Raw genomic sequence first — 16,357 nt, 5'->3', positions numbered from 1 at the left:
GTGCTCACTATCACAGATTTTTGAGAGAAATGGTTATTTTGTGTATATAGAAAATGTTTTAGATCTTTGAGTTCATCTCATGAAAAATGGGAGCAAAAACAAAAGTGTTGCGTTTATATTTTTGTTCAGTGTATGTAGCCTGTTGGCATCTAGGGAGCCTTTTGTCAGCTGTGCTGTCCTCTACAGCGCTTCAGTTGGAAGTGATGGTTTTTATGGGCAGCAGCAGACAACATGTGGTTTCAAGATAACATAATCTTACTGTATGTAGCAGAGGAGGTCCAAAATAGAACCATACAAAGTGAAATATTAAGTTATTAAAAATAAGTAGCGCTTGAGATGACCGGTACGCAGCATTACTGTGTTCCTTCTACAAGAAAATAGCATGACGATATCTATCTAAAGTTGAGGGGACAACCAGAAGTATGAGATATTTTCCTTACAGTATATTATCAAATTAATAGCAACAAATAATGTATATTTTTGAACCAATAGTTTAATACATAATACTATGCTCATAGTTATGAAGATATAACTTTATCATTCTTAGTTTCCAAAGCTAACGCTGGGTTTGCTAAAGTATAATCATATTACATATTCAGCTTTTGTTCTGGTACAAAAAACAAGTGCTAACAAGCTAACAAGTGGCTAAATGATCAACAGTTTGAAATCAACTGACGCAAAAAACGATACTTCTGACTTTTTCAAAGTGTCTATAATGAAATTAAAATGATCCCTTTCAATAAATTCTGATATAATGAGAAAGGGGGATGAACATTAACTTAATAATCATAATGATGTATTCATACTCACAGCAGGGCCGCTGGGTCCCCTCTCACCCTTGTCACAAGCACACTTGCTCTGGGCCAGAGGACACTTCAAACACGGGGAAAGAAGAGTCAGACATTTGGGGACATAAATCAAGAAATGTGCAAAGAAAAAAGCTCAGTCATGAGACTTACCCCTTCATCTGCCAGAGCCGTCTGTGGAGCAAGAAACAGAAGAATGTCAAGATGTCGTCAGACTGAGCCCATATGGTTCATGTATCCCCCCCCCCCAGCACACACTGTCAGAACAGATCACAGGAATCAAAGACTACAATTGAGATATTGTCAAAGTAGACTGATGGATGACTCTCAGCTTAATCCGTGGTCCCTTTTAAACCAGACAGTAAAGCGGATACATCCATTTTGAAATGAAGATACAGCCCGGAGGTTTATGGTCCCAAAGTGATGAACATGCAGAAATAAAAACATCTTAGTTCCAGCGGCCATCAATCAGATGAACAAAGTTGTACAGATACTATGAAAGCAATACTTATTTGTTATCATTTTATTTTCGTGGTTTAGGTGATGATTGTTGTGGTATTTTGTTTGTCTAAAGATGGATGCCTCTGTCTTACGCAACCCAAAATCTACCTTCGTACAAATAAAGTAACCTAAACCATTTACTTCTGGTCTCAAAGTTAGATTGTAAGATTTTATTAGCACCGTGTCCACAGCTGGCTTGGGTTCAGGCCTTCGACCTCCTCCACCTGTTTCTGCGAGTGGATTCACATCCTTCGTTTCCTCGTCTTGGCAAAGCTCCGATTTTCACCAGACACTTTGTTTTTCTCTTCAAAGCTAACCACATTCTCTACACAAGGAGGAATGGTCACAATTCCAATGAGACGAAAAACAAACCACATGCATTGATGGGTAAAACATCCTCGCTAAGCATTCAGGGGATGTTTCGGTGTCGGGTGTCTGAAGACGACAGACAGGGGAGTGATGTGGTCAAATGCTGAGACTGAAAGATTAAAGACAGTGTCTCACAGAGGAACTTTCTGATGACATACAGATGCACATGGAGGGCAATGAGATGAAAGCGTGCTGCTGGGCTCTTGCATGCCAGCAGAATTGCAGGCTGTCAGGATCAATGCTGTCGGAGCCTTGATGCAACCTTTCTATAAAGTTTCCCGTTATCATATTTAGACGTATACCACCTGTGTCAACATTAAGAGTTTGAAGTGGTGTCTGTGGAGCTGGTAGGAAAATGTAGCGTGCATGCATGTTCATGCTGTGCTCTCACTGCACCCGATTTTCCCACGAGGAGTTTTATAACGCGGAGCATATGTTACAGCCAGCAGCCCGGTTGTGTCTGCAGGATGTTGCTGCGCAGCACATGTTCTAATTATGTCAGTGGAAATTAACCGTCAGTTCATGGAAGTGACCCAAATCACTCACGATAAAAAAACTGGGAATGAAGACAAACTTTGTCTTGGGGTAATTCCTAACACACGCTTGGGCGAAAAAGAATTTTCAAAGAGATTTTTTCACCCAACTGAGTGAATCAGGATGCATTTATCTTACAGTGATGACAGCAGAACTGTTACTATGGTAACAGTTCTGCAGTTCTGGTGGCAGGTGTACATCCGTGATGTAATGAGGTAAAACATAAAGCAGTGGGTTTTGTAGGGACTTGCTTTTTGGGGGAATGAAGAAGTTAGAGAAGCTAAAAAATCTAGTTTACATTACTGGTAATAAACAAAAAATAAAAATATATGCAATTACACAAATGATTAAAGTACCTTTGTAATTTATGTTTGCCCAAATCAATGACTTTATAATGCATAGCATCTAAAACCAGAAAGCTAATTGGACCAATGTCACTTTTGAAAATGTGGTTTCAAATCTGAAACAAAAACAAAGATAATGTTTACTCACTATCTCCTTGATGAATTTATCCACAATGCCTCGGTCCTGCAGGTTGTGAAGGTAGCGGGAGGCAGGGGAGCTAGCGATTAGCCGCAGCTGGGCTACGTTGGCCTGCTCGTTGGCTTCAGGTGTGATGCCGATGCTGAAGAATCGGACTCCCTGGTTTTTGGCATCAGCCACGGCAGAAAATATATCTGGGTTCCTCGGGTGTGAGACGCCATCGAAGAGCAGGACGGCCACCTTGATGCTGCTGGGACCCGACTCCTCCAGGTAGATACGGGTGAGGTTGGTGATGGCGTAGGTGGTGTAGGTGCCGTGACCGATGTACGCGATGGGTGTGATTCGAGCCTTGAAGTCTTCAATACCCCTCCACTGTTTGAAGGTCTGCTCTATGATGACATGGCTGCTGTACTGGAGGAGGGCGGCCCTGGAGCTGAGGCCCCGGCCCGTCTGCAGCCGAAGGTTCTGGAGCCGGCCCATCACGTCCGAGGCGAAGCGCTTCTCCTGGGCATGGTTGTCCTTGGCGCTCTCCGAGCTGTCGATCAGGAAGGCTATCTCCAAACTGCAATCTTCATCTATGAGTGCTAAGGAAGGAAGAGAAGAAATCTTAGCAATGATATCAAAAGAAAGAAGTAATGGTTTGCACTGATTCAGACAGCCGCTTTGGACAATTATTTTGAATTACAGTGAAGCATTTTCGTGGAATTGTTCGCTCAATGTGACTGAAAAGCAATTGATTCATTTGAGAGTTGGACCTTATGTGGTGTTTTGCGCTAAGCTAACGTTAGCTCACTTTCAACGTTGCTCTAGCTGCAATAGCCGCAACTACTGTTAGCTAACATCCTTTCAGCCCTGTGGTCAGAGGAATGGAGAGCCTAACAGGTGATTTGGTGGTTGCCTATCAACAATCACAAAAAACAACCCAGTATAATCAGGGCCTTATTTATTTTCTTCAGTTTGGTGAGAAGATCTAACACTCTTTACACTGGTTAGCTTAGACTGTAAACAAGGGGAAACTGTTTAAAGGGATTGCATACCATTACTTTTTGGCATTTCATCATAAGATGATATTTGTAATTGCTTCTGATGTATTATTCATGAGTTTTCTGTTGCCAAGTTACTTGTCTGGATCTTTACAATCAAAACACATCTTTAATTACTCTCATATCAACACAGTATGGCTGTTCAACTCGTCTGAACAAGATATATTGTAGTTGGTTTGTGGAGAAGACTTTCATATCCAGCTAAATATATAGATACACGTCTTCACAGCCAAATGGATTTTATGAGTCAGGGAGAAATCTTTATCTATGGAGCCTAAAGGTGATTTACTGACTATTTAGGCTTCCCTTTCCAGATAGGTGTTCATGAATGTGACATACATTTTGAAGAGGGAATAAAAGCAACTTAACTTGCCGCACCAACCTTCAGCAAAGGAAGGAGGTCACAGATGTAATAGAGGCTGAGGATAAATCACATTAATCTAGGTGGAAATATGTCACTGAGAGAATGCGCCTGGGGAACCAGGATTCTGAGCGTATAAAACATTTGGGTAACAGAGCACTGAGCGGTCACACAGGAGATGGATGGCTCCGAGAGGCCTTAGAGATATGATCAATCCGAGTGGATTGCATCCTCCAGCGATGTCCTTGTTGAGTATCATGTTCGATTTTTTTTTTACCTGTGGCAGCAGCTTTTTCTCCCGGTGATGAAAAAAGTGAAAGATGTTCTGCCTTCACAAATTCCATGCCACTTTACCTAGTTATATCAGTATAGCCAATGAAACAGCCCCAGGGCAAATGTAGAGAAAATACTTACATTTCTGCGGTATGGAATTGGAGGGAATTACTTTGAGCTTCTTCTTGGTGGTCACCACCTCTTCCTCATAGTCTTCACCATAGTCCTGTGCACAGAGACCTTGAAGTCCCCACAGGAGCAGGAGCCAGTGCAGAGAAGGCAGCATGACTTCCCTGAGAGATGAAGAGAAGACACAGATAGATAAAAAGACCCTGACACGTCCTCACATTTTAATACCTTCCAGAAAAAAAACTCAGAGAACAAGCTTTAACAAGCATGAGGGTTTGAGACTCAGGCATGCATAACTCACAATGTTGCTGACTTAGCTTTCCAATGTATTCAGCTCTATAAAGCTCTCCTGGCAGTGAGGAAGTTCAGGAAAAGTGCAAGTAGGGAAAAGGAGAAGGATTCTTCATTCAGAGTTAGTTTGTTTCCATGTCCTGAGCATCCAGCCGAGTGTCCTCTTCCAGGGATGGATCCTGATTGAGTCTGAAGGTCAAGGCACGTAGAGGGGACACCAGCAGCAGCGGCAGCAGCAGCGGCAGCGGCAGCAGCAGCGGCAGTGGCAGCGGCAGCAGCAGCGGCAGTGGCAGTGTGTTACTAAAGGTTCAGACTGTATTCTGCATCCAATGAGACTCAATTCAAGCCATTCAAAACTGGCAGTAAATTAAGGGAAGTCCAGCCCTCTTTCAAAATCACTCACTCCCATGTAGGGGAGTGTGTGGGAGGGGTACAGCGTATAGACAGCCCTCATCATGACAGAGCAATGAGTGCCCCCCCTTCCTATTTCTTGTGTCATTTTGTATTTGTGCTGGACTATTTAAAAACGGAATGAAAGCAAATCCCCTGGGAATAAAAGCAATGTGTCAAAGACAGCTGGTTAGAATTCAATGTGTTGGGTTAGGTGGGGTTAGGGTTAATGGGAGCACCCATTAAGACACCAAGGTCATGTCATTGGTCATGTTTGTGAAGAGTTTACAAATGTTGCTCTTTCAAATCTATTTCACTGAGTCCGACTGTTTGTTGGCAAAAGTACTGTAATGTAAAGTATTATTTTGTTAGCTTTGAAAAAGTAAAGGTCACATTCTTACAAAAAATCTATCTATCTATTGTTATCTTAATTAAGATAGATATGTCTGAGGACTTGATACCATTACACTGTATTTTAGCATTTACCATGACTCGAATTGTTACTTTTGGCCACTGTGGCGCTCTTTAGCAAAGGTTACATAGTCTCGCTTTTGACTGAACTGTTAAATGAAAGTCCTGAGGCATTATGTGGTGCTGGTTGTCCATCTGTCTCTTTCTCCTGAATGCAATACCTCTGGAATGTCTTAGCACAGACGTCCAAAGTCAACGTAACTTCACAGAACATATTCTTATGGCATTTAGGACCGACATGGATGTTAACTGCCACTGTACTGTTTGGAGAATTTTGAATTTACATTGGTGGTGTAAACTGGAAATCTTCATAATGAACCTGGATGCAAAAAGTTGCCTATACAATGTTTCAGCGCACAGCAACACTGCTTGTTTCGTCCCCACCAAAAACTGGCTTTAAAATGCTTGCTATGTTTTCTAGCTAGTTGCTAAGGTTGTCTTTCTGCTATCCTGTTGCAGACAACAATGGAACTTTGAGAGCTGAACCGAAAAAGTAAAGTTGTTGGAATTAACCAAAAGAATGAGCTCAAAGACACGATAAAGCTCCAAAGAGAGAGACTGCAAGCTACATCTTTCACATTACACATAATCTGTCTATCCAGTGTTGTTATGAAAACATCTATAGCTGCTTTAAGGTATACATTATGTTGGTGTTTTCTTTTATTTGGCTTTCAGGGGCCTCGCCCTCCAGGATAATCCAGAAATCTGGAATAGTTTGTATAGGTGATTTATACCCTCAGGCAACACACCTTGCAAAAGCAGCGTAGCGTGATTCATCCTTAAAAACACAGAGCTGTCTTTCTGTTGGCATAATTCACTAAAAACATACATTTCTAGACGACAGAAAGAAGTAAATCCGTATGAAGGCTAGTGCCACTATCATTTACAGCTAAATCCATATTTATATCCTCTGGCATTTGTCTTTTTGGAATTTACTACTATTTTCAGAAAAGTCAGATTTTGTGCATTGACCCATGACATCCAGAAGTCTCTTGAAAGCCACCCGTTAAAGGTTATCACAGTTGACTTTCTTCAGAACGAGCCCCGTTTTCTTATTGAAACCTGGTGCGTGTTTCTTTTCAGCACCAAAGACAAGTCTCATAACTCTTTGATTTCATTATAATCCCTGTGCAGTCCCGGATCAGAGGAGTCTCAACATCCCATGAGACTGTCTGCAGCCATAAAAGCTGAAACTGGATTCACATAACTCAGCAACAAGGATGACCGTGTGTTTTTATTAACTACTGTACTCCTGAAAGCAAGGAAAGGTGAGCTGTCACTCAAGAATGCTTCCCCTGAAAAATAGTTCTCCTTAAACCTGGTTCCACTCTCCGTCCTTCGTGAGGAGACCTGATTATGCAAAGCAAGGGTTTACGGGATTTTATTTTTTTTAATATTGTGTATGCTAGTTTGTAATGAGACATAAGAAGATGCTGTTACTGCTTGTCTGACCTTAAAGCTTTTAAAAAGGTACAACTTTGGCTACTAAATTAATAAAACTTGGATTATTCACTCTTTTTGTTGTATAATACACACAATTTAGCAAATCTAGGACTCGGCAAACGACTGAGTTTCAATATGAGATACCATATACAAATGGAAAACTAAAGAATATCAAGTTAGAGGATGCTAAAATAGCGTATCTGGAAATCCACTTAATAGTAACAATCGTTTTTAAATGCATTTAGTTTCAAAGTTAAGATCCTACTTTCGTTCAAAGCAGGGATTCTGAATTAATGAGTTCTCAAAGCAGTGTCTCTAAATTATAAGACCCATTATTTTAAACGTGCATATTTAAATAGATGAATAAGGACGGATTGATCTAAAAATAAAAAACCACAGTAATGCTCTAAGTAGATACAGACACCAATAAAAAGCAGGACCTGGCATTTGGTATAACACCACATCATTTCGTTTTTAAAGACTACATAGTTTGATGTTGTTTTCTGTCTCTTTGCACTCCTTACGAATCTCTATGTTGTCTTTTTGAGTCTCTTTGGAGTCAATTAGGGTCTCTTTGTATTCATTTTGTAATTATTTCGAGTCTATTTGTGTATTTTTTTCACTTTGTTGTCATTGAGAGCCTCTTTATAACCATTGTGCTATTCTTTGTTGTCATTTTGAGTCTATATGTAATTATGAAGAGTCACTGTGCTTTCCTCACGTTGTACTTGTTGTTTATTTGAGCCTCTTTTAAGTTATTAAAAGTCTATTTTTTATCATCTTGTGTCTCTTTGCAGACTGTTCATGTCTCTGTGGTCGTTCTGAGTCTCTTGGTACGTGAATATTTGATTGACATCTTGCCGGGGCCTGTGTCCATGTGTATGGTGTGAAAGGAGAAGGTGAGGCTTTCTTTTATGACACTGTGGAAGCCACCACTTAGCTCTTTGATATCCTCTAAGCCCTGCAGGTATCTTTCCTGTGACATTCTGTCTAACCACTGTTTTTACAAGATAATGCATGTTCTTTCAACATATAGTTACAGCTCTGACAACAGAGGCTGTTGATTGTTAACAGGTGAACCCCACGTAAGAGTACTCAGAGCAGCGACACAGATATGTATGTCTCAACAGGTTTTCATACCAGTCTGATCTAAAGGAGAGCTGACAGCCACTCAGACACAGACCTCGGTTTGACGAGGTCAAACTGAAAATAATCCTTTAAGTGGAACAGTCATGGTATATTATAGGAATGTGTTACTGGGTGCTGTTCCACAGATATTCAGATAGAGGAGTATACGTTGTCAATCACAGATTAAAAGCATGACTTTCAAATATGACATGCTTGTCTTGTACCTGGCAGTTATTGTCTTTAAGCATGCTAATGTTTGCGAGCATCAAACACAAATGCTGCTTTCATGGGATGATCAAAATGTACAAGTTTTGAAGTCGCTCCTTTGACTTTGGTGTGTTCATTAACTTTAAGTCATAATGTGGAAACAACAAAGAAGTTGTATATATATTGTATATGTGTTATACTTGTAGCTACACCAGTACATGATAAGAAATAACTTGTATTACTAATCTAGGTCATTCTGCATGGACAACAGTTATCAATACAATGTAAAAAATGTAACATTACATATTTTTAAAAAGGTGTCTTACTATCAACCCAACAGTTACCTAAATCTGCCACGCAGACACGTAAACACAAAATGAGTTGCTTGCTTTTTTTCCCGATATCACATAAATGCAGCAAAGGTTAACCTGACGCTAAATGTAATTAGCTTTGCAGGCTTTTGTAAACTGAAGTGTTGTGCTGGATAAGATGTCATTAGAATGCATCCTATATTGACCATGAGCAAAATGTCATGAAAAATCTATTAAATAATTGTTGAGACATTAACGTCAGCTAAATACAATGTAATGTCCGTCTGGAATACAGTGTTGGACTGACAGGCAGACTTACATTTCTTCATTGCCTAGTCATGCTACTAGCAAGGCTTAAAACACTATATCAAAATCCCAAAAGCTACCATCTGTTTCAGAGTATTCTCATCACCTTTACGGTCTTTGATCAAAAAGCTTGAAAAGCAAAACAGTGTTTCCTCACCAGAAATGCACGGAACATGTCTGTCAGGTCGAAGGTCACCAGCTGGCCCAAGCATGATGAAGGGGGGGGGGGGGGGGGGTTACCTGATGGAGACAAAACACAGGTTGGTTTGGGATTGGAAACATTTGCACATATTTGAATAAAGGTTATTGTTGTGTATTCAAATACAGAGAGGAGCAGACTTTTCTCGACATCTCAAATGGTAACATGTCCATTCCTGCACGACGTGAATTCATTGAGCTTCATCACCATGGCTATAGTAACTGCAACACAGTCACAATATTTCCAGAGGTGGAGGAGTATTATGGAAACCTTTTGGAAAAAAGACTGAGTGGTCTAAACAGGTCTCCCTTTTCCACAAGAACTGTTCAACTGAATTGGCATTTAGAGGGATCTCCAGCTGTAATAATAGAACAAATCACCACAAAGCCTGCCAACACAAAGTGTTCTCAGTCATCACTCTTTAGTTTGTCATTCACAGGATGTGTAATCCAAATATGTGCTGTGTTTTCGCAGACAAATACAGACTAGTAGAGATGATAGGGTGCCTGCAGACAGTCGGATAATCATATGTGGGTAAGAGCAGTGGTGCCAAGCCTTGTTCAATCAGTACCAGTAATAAACAAACTACATTTAAGGAACACATTAAAAGGAGAATTTCCCCTAAACACACAGACTGATTTGTGTAATTATAGTGAATCTGCTACATACAATTCTACCATAGGGTATTCTTTGCAATGTTTACATTATGCTTTTAAATTAGGCTAAGACGATTTACGGATTTAAGCCCGCAAGCAAGAACAAGCATTACACTTGTCAGAAACGCACACACTCACACAAACTTGCACAAAAAACTTCCTTTGCACATTCTGTCTCTGTCAATACAGCAGCGCCCTCTAGTGTTCACATGGTGGTTGTACCTCTCCTAGCTTGAAATGCACACTTGCTGCATCCTAAACTCTAAAAGAAAATACTAGTCTGGTAGAAAGAAGTGGAACTTGGTGGTACTCAGATCTGGTACTTAGTCAAATTAGAAGTACCAGAGTGTAGGAATACTCCGTTACAACTAAAAGTCCTGCATTCAAAAGTTGTCTCAAGTAAAAGTACAAACGTATTAGCATCAAAATATACTTAATGTACCAAAAGTAAAAGTACTCGTTTAGCAGATACTGTTGAAATAGGAAATCTAAAAATGCCAATGTGATAGGAATTTAGGTAGAGAAGTCTGACATTCGTAGAGTACAGTAAGCTGTCAGTGTCAACAGAAATCTTGTATATCAGATACATTGGTATAAAAACAAGGAAATGTTTGTACTAGTGCAACTTGCACAATCACAAAATACCTTTTCATTTAGGTGGCATCGGCCTAGTCAGTTACTGCCTTAACTGCATGCAATAAAGTTGTGATGTTTCATCTAACAATAAGAACAATTGCACTTACAGTCTTAGAGTGTTCAGCTTTTTTCAAACATGAGCCAAAGCAATTGAGAAAAATAGTAGTTATTTTAAAGAAATACAAAATGACCGTTTTTGATTTCAGGAAAACACTGTTCCATGAACTGTGCCAGGAAGCCTGCAGGGAGACATCATTAGTGCTATTAATCCCACCTGGGTTTCAGCCTGCTTTCTCATTTCAAAATGTCTAGACTGAAAGAAGCACCTTTCTAAACTTCAGTTATATATAGAATATGTTTTTTTTTAAATGTGAACGTTATATGTTTAACTAAACAGTCCATTGTATGCAAAAGGGGAACTATTCTATTAAACTTGTAATATTTGTTGTACATGTTGTCTATAATACTTGCTACTAAATTGAGTAATTATGGATTTCATGTTGTGGTATTATTTCTTTAACTTAAATATTTAATCTAATTACTGTAAGAAAGTAAAGCTAAAGAATGACATTTGTATTATTTTAAACTTTCATCATCTTTCAATTTTTTTTTCTCTAAACAATAATAATAAGCATGTTTATTGGTTACTCTGGGATTAGAATAAAATGCACTTTTAATAAATATTGCAGACTTCGTATAACGGTTTAAACCATTACTTGTATTCACTCAGCACTAAAAGTGCCCTTAATGGGCAGGCACCATCTTACCTTAAATATACCCTACTGTCCTACTAGGGCATTGCGTTCCAAGAATGCAGGGTTGTTGGTTGTTCCTAGAGTCTCTAAAAGTACAATGGGAGCCAGAGCCTTTTCTTATCAAGCTCCACTTTTGTGGAATCAGCTTCCAGTTTGTGTTCGGGCGGCAGACACCCTATCCGTTTTTAAGAGTGCGCTTAAGACCTTCCTTTTTGATAAAGCTTATAGTTAGGGCTGATTAGATTCAGCCCCTAGTTTTGCTGCTATAGGCTTAGTTTGTCGGGGGACATCTTACTTCTTCCTTCTCTCTGTCTGTAGCATAGACTGTATATATAAACCTGTGTACTCTCATGTTCCGAATAACCCAGCTTCCCCCAGTTTCTTTTTGGTGTCTATCTACGCCGGGATCCTGAGTCGTGGCTGATCCTGTTGCTGTGGTCCTGGATCCTTAGTCCTGGATCCTGAGTTGTGGTTGTGCCTGTTGCTGTGGTCCTGGATCCTGAGTCCTGGATCCTGAGTCCTGCATCCTGAGACCTGGATCCTGAGTCCTGGATCGCGAGCCCTGGATCCTGAGTCCTGGATCCTGAGTCCTGGTTGTGCCTGTTGCTGTGGTCCTGGATCCTGAGTCCTGGATCCTGAGTCTTGGATCGCGAGTCCTGGATCCTGAGTCGTGGTTGTGCCTGTTGCTGTGGTCCTGGATCCTGAGTCCTGGATCCTGAGTCGTGGTTGTGCCTGTTGCTGTGGTCCTGGATCCTGAGTCCTGAATCCTGAGTCCTGGATCCTGAGTCCTGCATCCTGAGTCCTGCATCCTGAGTCCTGCATCCTGAGTCCTGCATCCTGAGCCCTGAATCCTGAGTCGTGGTTGTGCCTGTTGCTGTGGTCCTGGATCCTGAGTCCTGGATCCTGAGTCCTGCATCCTGAGTCCTAGATCGCGAGCCCTGGATCCTGAGTCGTGGTTGTGCCTGTTGCTGTGGTCCTGGATCCTGAGTCCTGGATCCTGAGTCCTGGATCGCGAGCCCTGGATCCTGAGTCCTGGATCGCGAGCCCTGGATCCTGAGTCCTGGATCGCGAGCCCTGGATCCTGAGTCCTGGATCGCGAGCCCTGGATCCTGAGTTGTGGTTGTGCCTGTTGCTGTGGTCCTGGATCCTGAGTCCTGGATCCTGAGTCCTGGATCCTGTGTCCTGGATCCCGAGTCCTGGATCCTGAGTCCTGAATCCTGAGTCCTGGATCCTGAGTCCTGCATCCTGAGTCCTGCATCCTGAGTCCTGCATCCTGAGTCCTGCATCCTGAGCCCTGAATCCTGAGTCGTGGTTGTGCCTGTTGCTGTGGTCCTGGATCCTGAGTCCTGGATCCTGAGTCCTGCATCCTGAGTCCTAGATCGCGAGCCCTGGATCCTGAGTCGTGGTTGTGCCTGTTGCTGTGGTCCTGGATCCTGAGTCCTGGATCCTGAGTCCTGGATCGCGAGCCCTGGATCCTGAGTCCTGGATCGCGAGCCCTGGATCCTGAGTCCTGGATCGCGAGCCCTGGATCCTGAGTCCTGGATCGCGAGCCCTGGATCCTGAGTTGTGGTTGTGCCTGTTGCTGTGGTCCTGGATCCTGAGTCCTGGATCCTGAGTCCTGGATCCTGTGTCCTGGATCCCGAGTCCTGGATCTTGAGTCCTGGATCCTGGATCCTGAGTCCTGGACTTCGAGTCGTGGCTGAACCAGTCACTGTGGTCCTGCCTGACTCTCATCATACTACTTCCCTGATAGCTCCCACAGGATTGTTGACATCCTCGTGGATTCATCTTCTTATTACAGACACATGCATTTCCTAACATCTGGTCTACCTACGCTGTAAAATGTATTATCTCTTCAATTTACACACGGCATCTATTGCACGTCTGACCGTCCTGGGAGAGGGATCCCTCCTCTGTTGCTCTCCCTGAGGTTTCTCCCATGTTCCCCTTTAAACTTTGGGGGGCTTTTATTTTGAAGTCAGGGCTTTTATGATCCTGTCTGAAGTGAAACTTACAGGAATTGAAACTTACTTGTGTATCAGTGTGAACTAGTTGAAATGGCTCAAGTCAAAACAAGGGCAAAATCTACTTCTCATTTGAGTAATCTTGTTGGCACTGGGCGAGAGCTGTTGGTGTCTGAACCGCCAACTGTGAGGGATATCCTGAGGTATGGCATCTACTTGAGGGATCAAAGTAAAGACGACAGGAGGAACTACCAGGCGGACCAGCTGGTGGGTGACATCTTCCCTGGTCTGATTGGTCAGTGGTCCAAAGCGAATGCTCTTTTCAAGCCACCTGTTATTAATGAAAAGGTGACCATCATGTCCAAGCTCAAGGAGGTCTGGAATCAGGCAGTGACGTGTTCCCTTGGGAAGGGCAAACTTGATGCCAAAGAGAGATTCAGTGTCAAGTTAGACCCATTATTTGATATGTTGACTTGCAAGTGTCAGATTAGCAGTTGTGAGAGGGGAGGCTGTAATGGCTGTGTGATCCAAGCCCACATTAAGTGTTCCTGCAGCAGAGAGAAAAGGATTCCTTTAAAAGATCTTGCATACATCAAGGGACAGAAAGAGAAGGTTGGAAGTAAAGGGCCCCACCAAATGGGGGCCCCTGATCTGCAGGAGCACAAGAGACAGGTGGGGACATTGGAAAGGCAGGGGATGGCTGAGGAAAGAAGAAGGAGCAAGGAGGAAAATGCTGCAGCAGCAGACAAGGCAGCCAGGAAGGATGTTAAGAGATGTTTGGCAGATGGTGATGAGGATCTGGAATTGGAGAGTGTTGCTGAAGATGAGTTTGTCCCTGAAGTTGAGCTCTTCCCTGAAACTGAACCTGAGCCTGCAGCTTCAACAAAAGTACAGAAAAACTATGATGATATTCCAAATATTGCGCTTGTAAGGTATGGCATAGGGCTGAGACCAACTGCAGCTCTAATTGATGCAGGAATCATCACAGGGATAGTGGTGGTCTAATGGATAGTGAGGTGGGCTGAAGATTGGAAGGTTGTGAGTTCCGCCAGGAACACCACCACTAGTGTGCCCTTGAGTAAGGCACTTAGCCCTTAGTTACTCCAGGGAGAATGTCCCTGTAATTGGTAATTGTAAGTCGCTTTGGATAAAAGCGTCAGCTAAATGAAATGTAATGTAATCACAGAAGACAACACAAGTAAAGTGATCGAGAGCACAGGAAAAGTTGATGAGAGAGCTGGGAGAAGAGTTTGAGGAGATGGGGGGATCTCCTGCATCCTCTTTGATGGGCGGATTGACCTGACAAATGTGATGATGGAAGCTGAGGGCAGTGACCAATCTTTTCCTGCAAAGATCAAAGAAGAACACTACAGTGTTGCTAGTGAGCCTAGGCACATCCTGTTTCAGCTGGACTGCCTCAAGTCCCAGAGGAAGGAGGTGCTGGACCTTGTGATGCCAACTGTGAGAAGATCTGCTTGATATGCCCACAGTGAAGCCATCCTCCAAACACTGCTGTGCTCTGAGGATCAGAAGGAGAGAATTGAGGGGGTGGAGAGATTCCTGGCCATTAGGGGAGAGGGGGACCCAGACACTCAGCTGGGGGACTCCTCTGTCAGGACCTGATCAGCTGGTCAGAAGGTGTGTCAGAGTGTGACGCTGACAATTGAGCGGCCCGACCAAGCAAGGAGGCAGAGGCAGAATGTCCGGGGGAACACTTTTCAAACACAAACATATAACTGAACAGAAGTACACACATACAAACCCAACTAAACGCAGTCAGCACTTGAACAATTAATGCCACTTAACGCTATGATGTCTACACCCCCACATATTATTTGCACCCGGATTATTCTTAACCGCTGTCATTCTACACCAGCATAAGCACTTTCGGCGCTCTCGCTAACTCCCCTATCTTGTCAGGTGGAGCCGAGGACCCGACCAGCACCTGCCAGACGACATTTCAATCAATACGGTTTAATCCTTTAATAAATACTATCTCAATAATTTGTATAAATTACATAAAATGTGCAAATATGCCATGCCAAACGGCACTGTGCAATCACGCTAATAAAGTGCAAAACGAAGTTACCTTCGTCACACAGAGCCACCTCTCACCTGCTTGCTAAGCACCTCGGAGGTGAAAAACGTCATCAAAACCCCCATGGAGGTACTCAACTGGCCTTGCCATACTCAAAGCATTGAGAGGGTTGTTAAAATGGTGACCGAGGCTTCGGCTAAGTACTTCTCACAGGAAAAGAGGGATGGAGGGATCAGAGCTCAGGAGACCAGCAGGAGACTGATGTCCAAGAATGAGTCAAAGCAGGACTTGTGCAACCTGGCAAAGTTCAAGAAGTCAGAAGATTGATCTTTGTAATCTTATCCAGTTATATATATGCAGTTCACCTGTTAATATATATGTAAAAAGGATTTGGCTTTGTCAATATAAATTATTTCCCTTATATATATTTTACTATCTTACTGTATATAGAGGTTCGAAAGGGTAAAATTGCCAATTTAGAAATACAAAACGATGTAGGTTAGAGTTATCCTATCCAAAAAATAAGCTCATATTTGAATTCCCCATAAAAAAGCACATCATTTAGACACCCCTCATGTTAGGATTTCCTTCAGATTCATGTTGGCACCTGAGTATGACCCGCCCTAGTGTCGTATTGTCATACTGATATTCTGTACAAACTGTGAAGTCCACTGAGACAAATGTAACATGTGTGATATTGGGCTGTATACATAAACATTGATTGATTGATTGAAAGTAAACAATCATCAATACAAGTTTAAAAGTGCATTAACAGTCAAATATTAAAACCCAAAAATAGTTTTCGCTTATATATTTGAATGTCCTTGTATATATTGTATCATACTTAAAATTGTAATGGTTTATTAAAAATAATAATAATAACATGTCATTGTCATATCTTAACTTTTTGGGAACAATCCATTTGAACTGCAGCCGTCCCACAAATGAAGAGGAGTAAAAAGTACAATTTATTCCTCTAAAAAGTTGTGGAGCGGAGTACTGGTAAATCAGTTTAGATAATTTACTTTGAATTGGTTAAGTTTCACCAAAGTCACACAATAAC

General features: G+C 42.1%; 1 protein-coding gene across 1 annotated transcript in view; it reads right to left on the bottom strand.

The window, feature by feature from the left end:
- LOC117546736 (collagen alpha-1(XXVIII) chain-like) overlaps positions 1-9,272 on the bottom strand; it is a 38,774-nt gene extending 29,502 nt beyond the window's left edge. Inside the window, 5 exon segments of the mRNA XM_034217093.1 lie at positions 811-873; positions 960-980; positions 2,703-3,277; positions 4,512-4,663; positions 9,204-9,272. Of these exon segments, the coding sequence (XP_034072984.1) occupies positions 811-873; positions 960-980; positions 2,703-3,277; positions 4,512-4,656 (804 nt within the window). The 5' untranslated portion in view covers positions 4,657-4,663; positions 9,204-9,272.
- Positions 9,273-16,357: the final 7,085 nt, after the last annotated feature.

This window comes from Gymnodraco acuticeps, unplaced genomic scaffold (assembly GCF_902827175.1).
Source record: "Gymnodraco acuticeps unplaced genomic scaffold, fGymAcu1.1, whole genome shotgun sequence".
In the NCBI taxonomy this organism is placed as follows: Eukaryota; Metazoa; Chordata; class Actinopteri; order Perciformes; family Bathydraconidae; genus Gymnodraco; species Gymnodraco acuticeps.
Note: the sequence above shows the minus strand (reverse complement) of the source record. Positions and strands in the feature narration are given on the sequence as shown.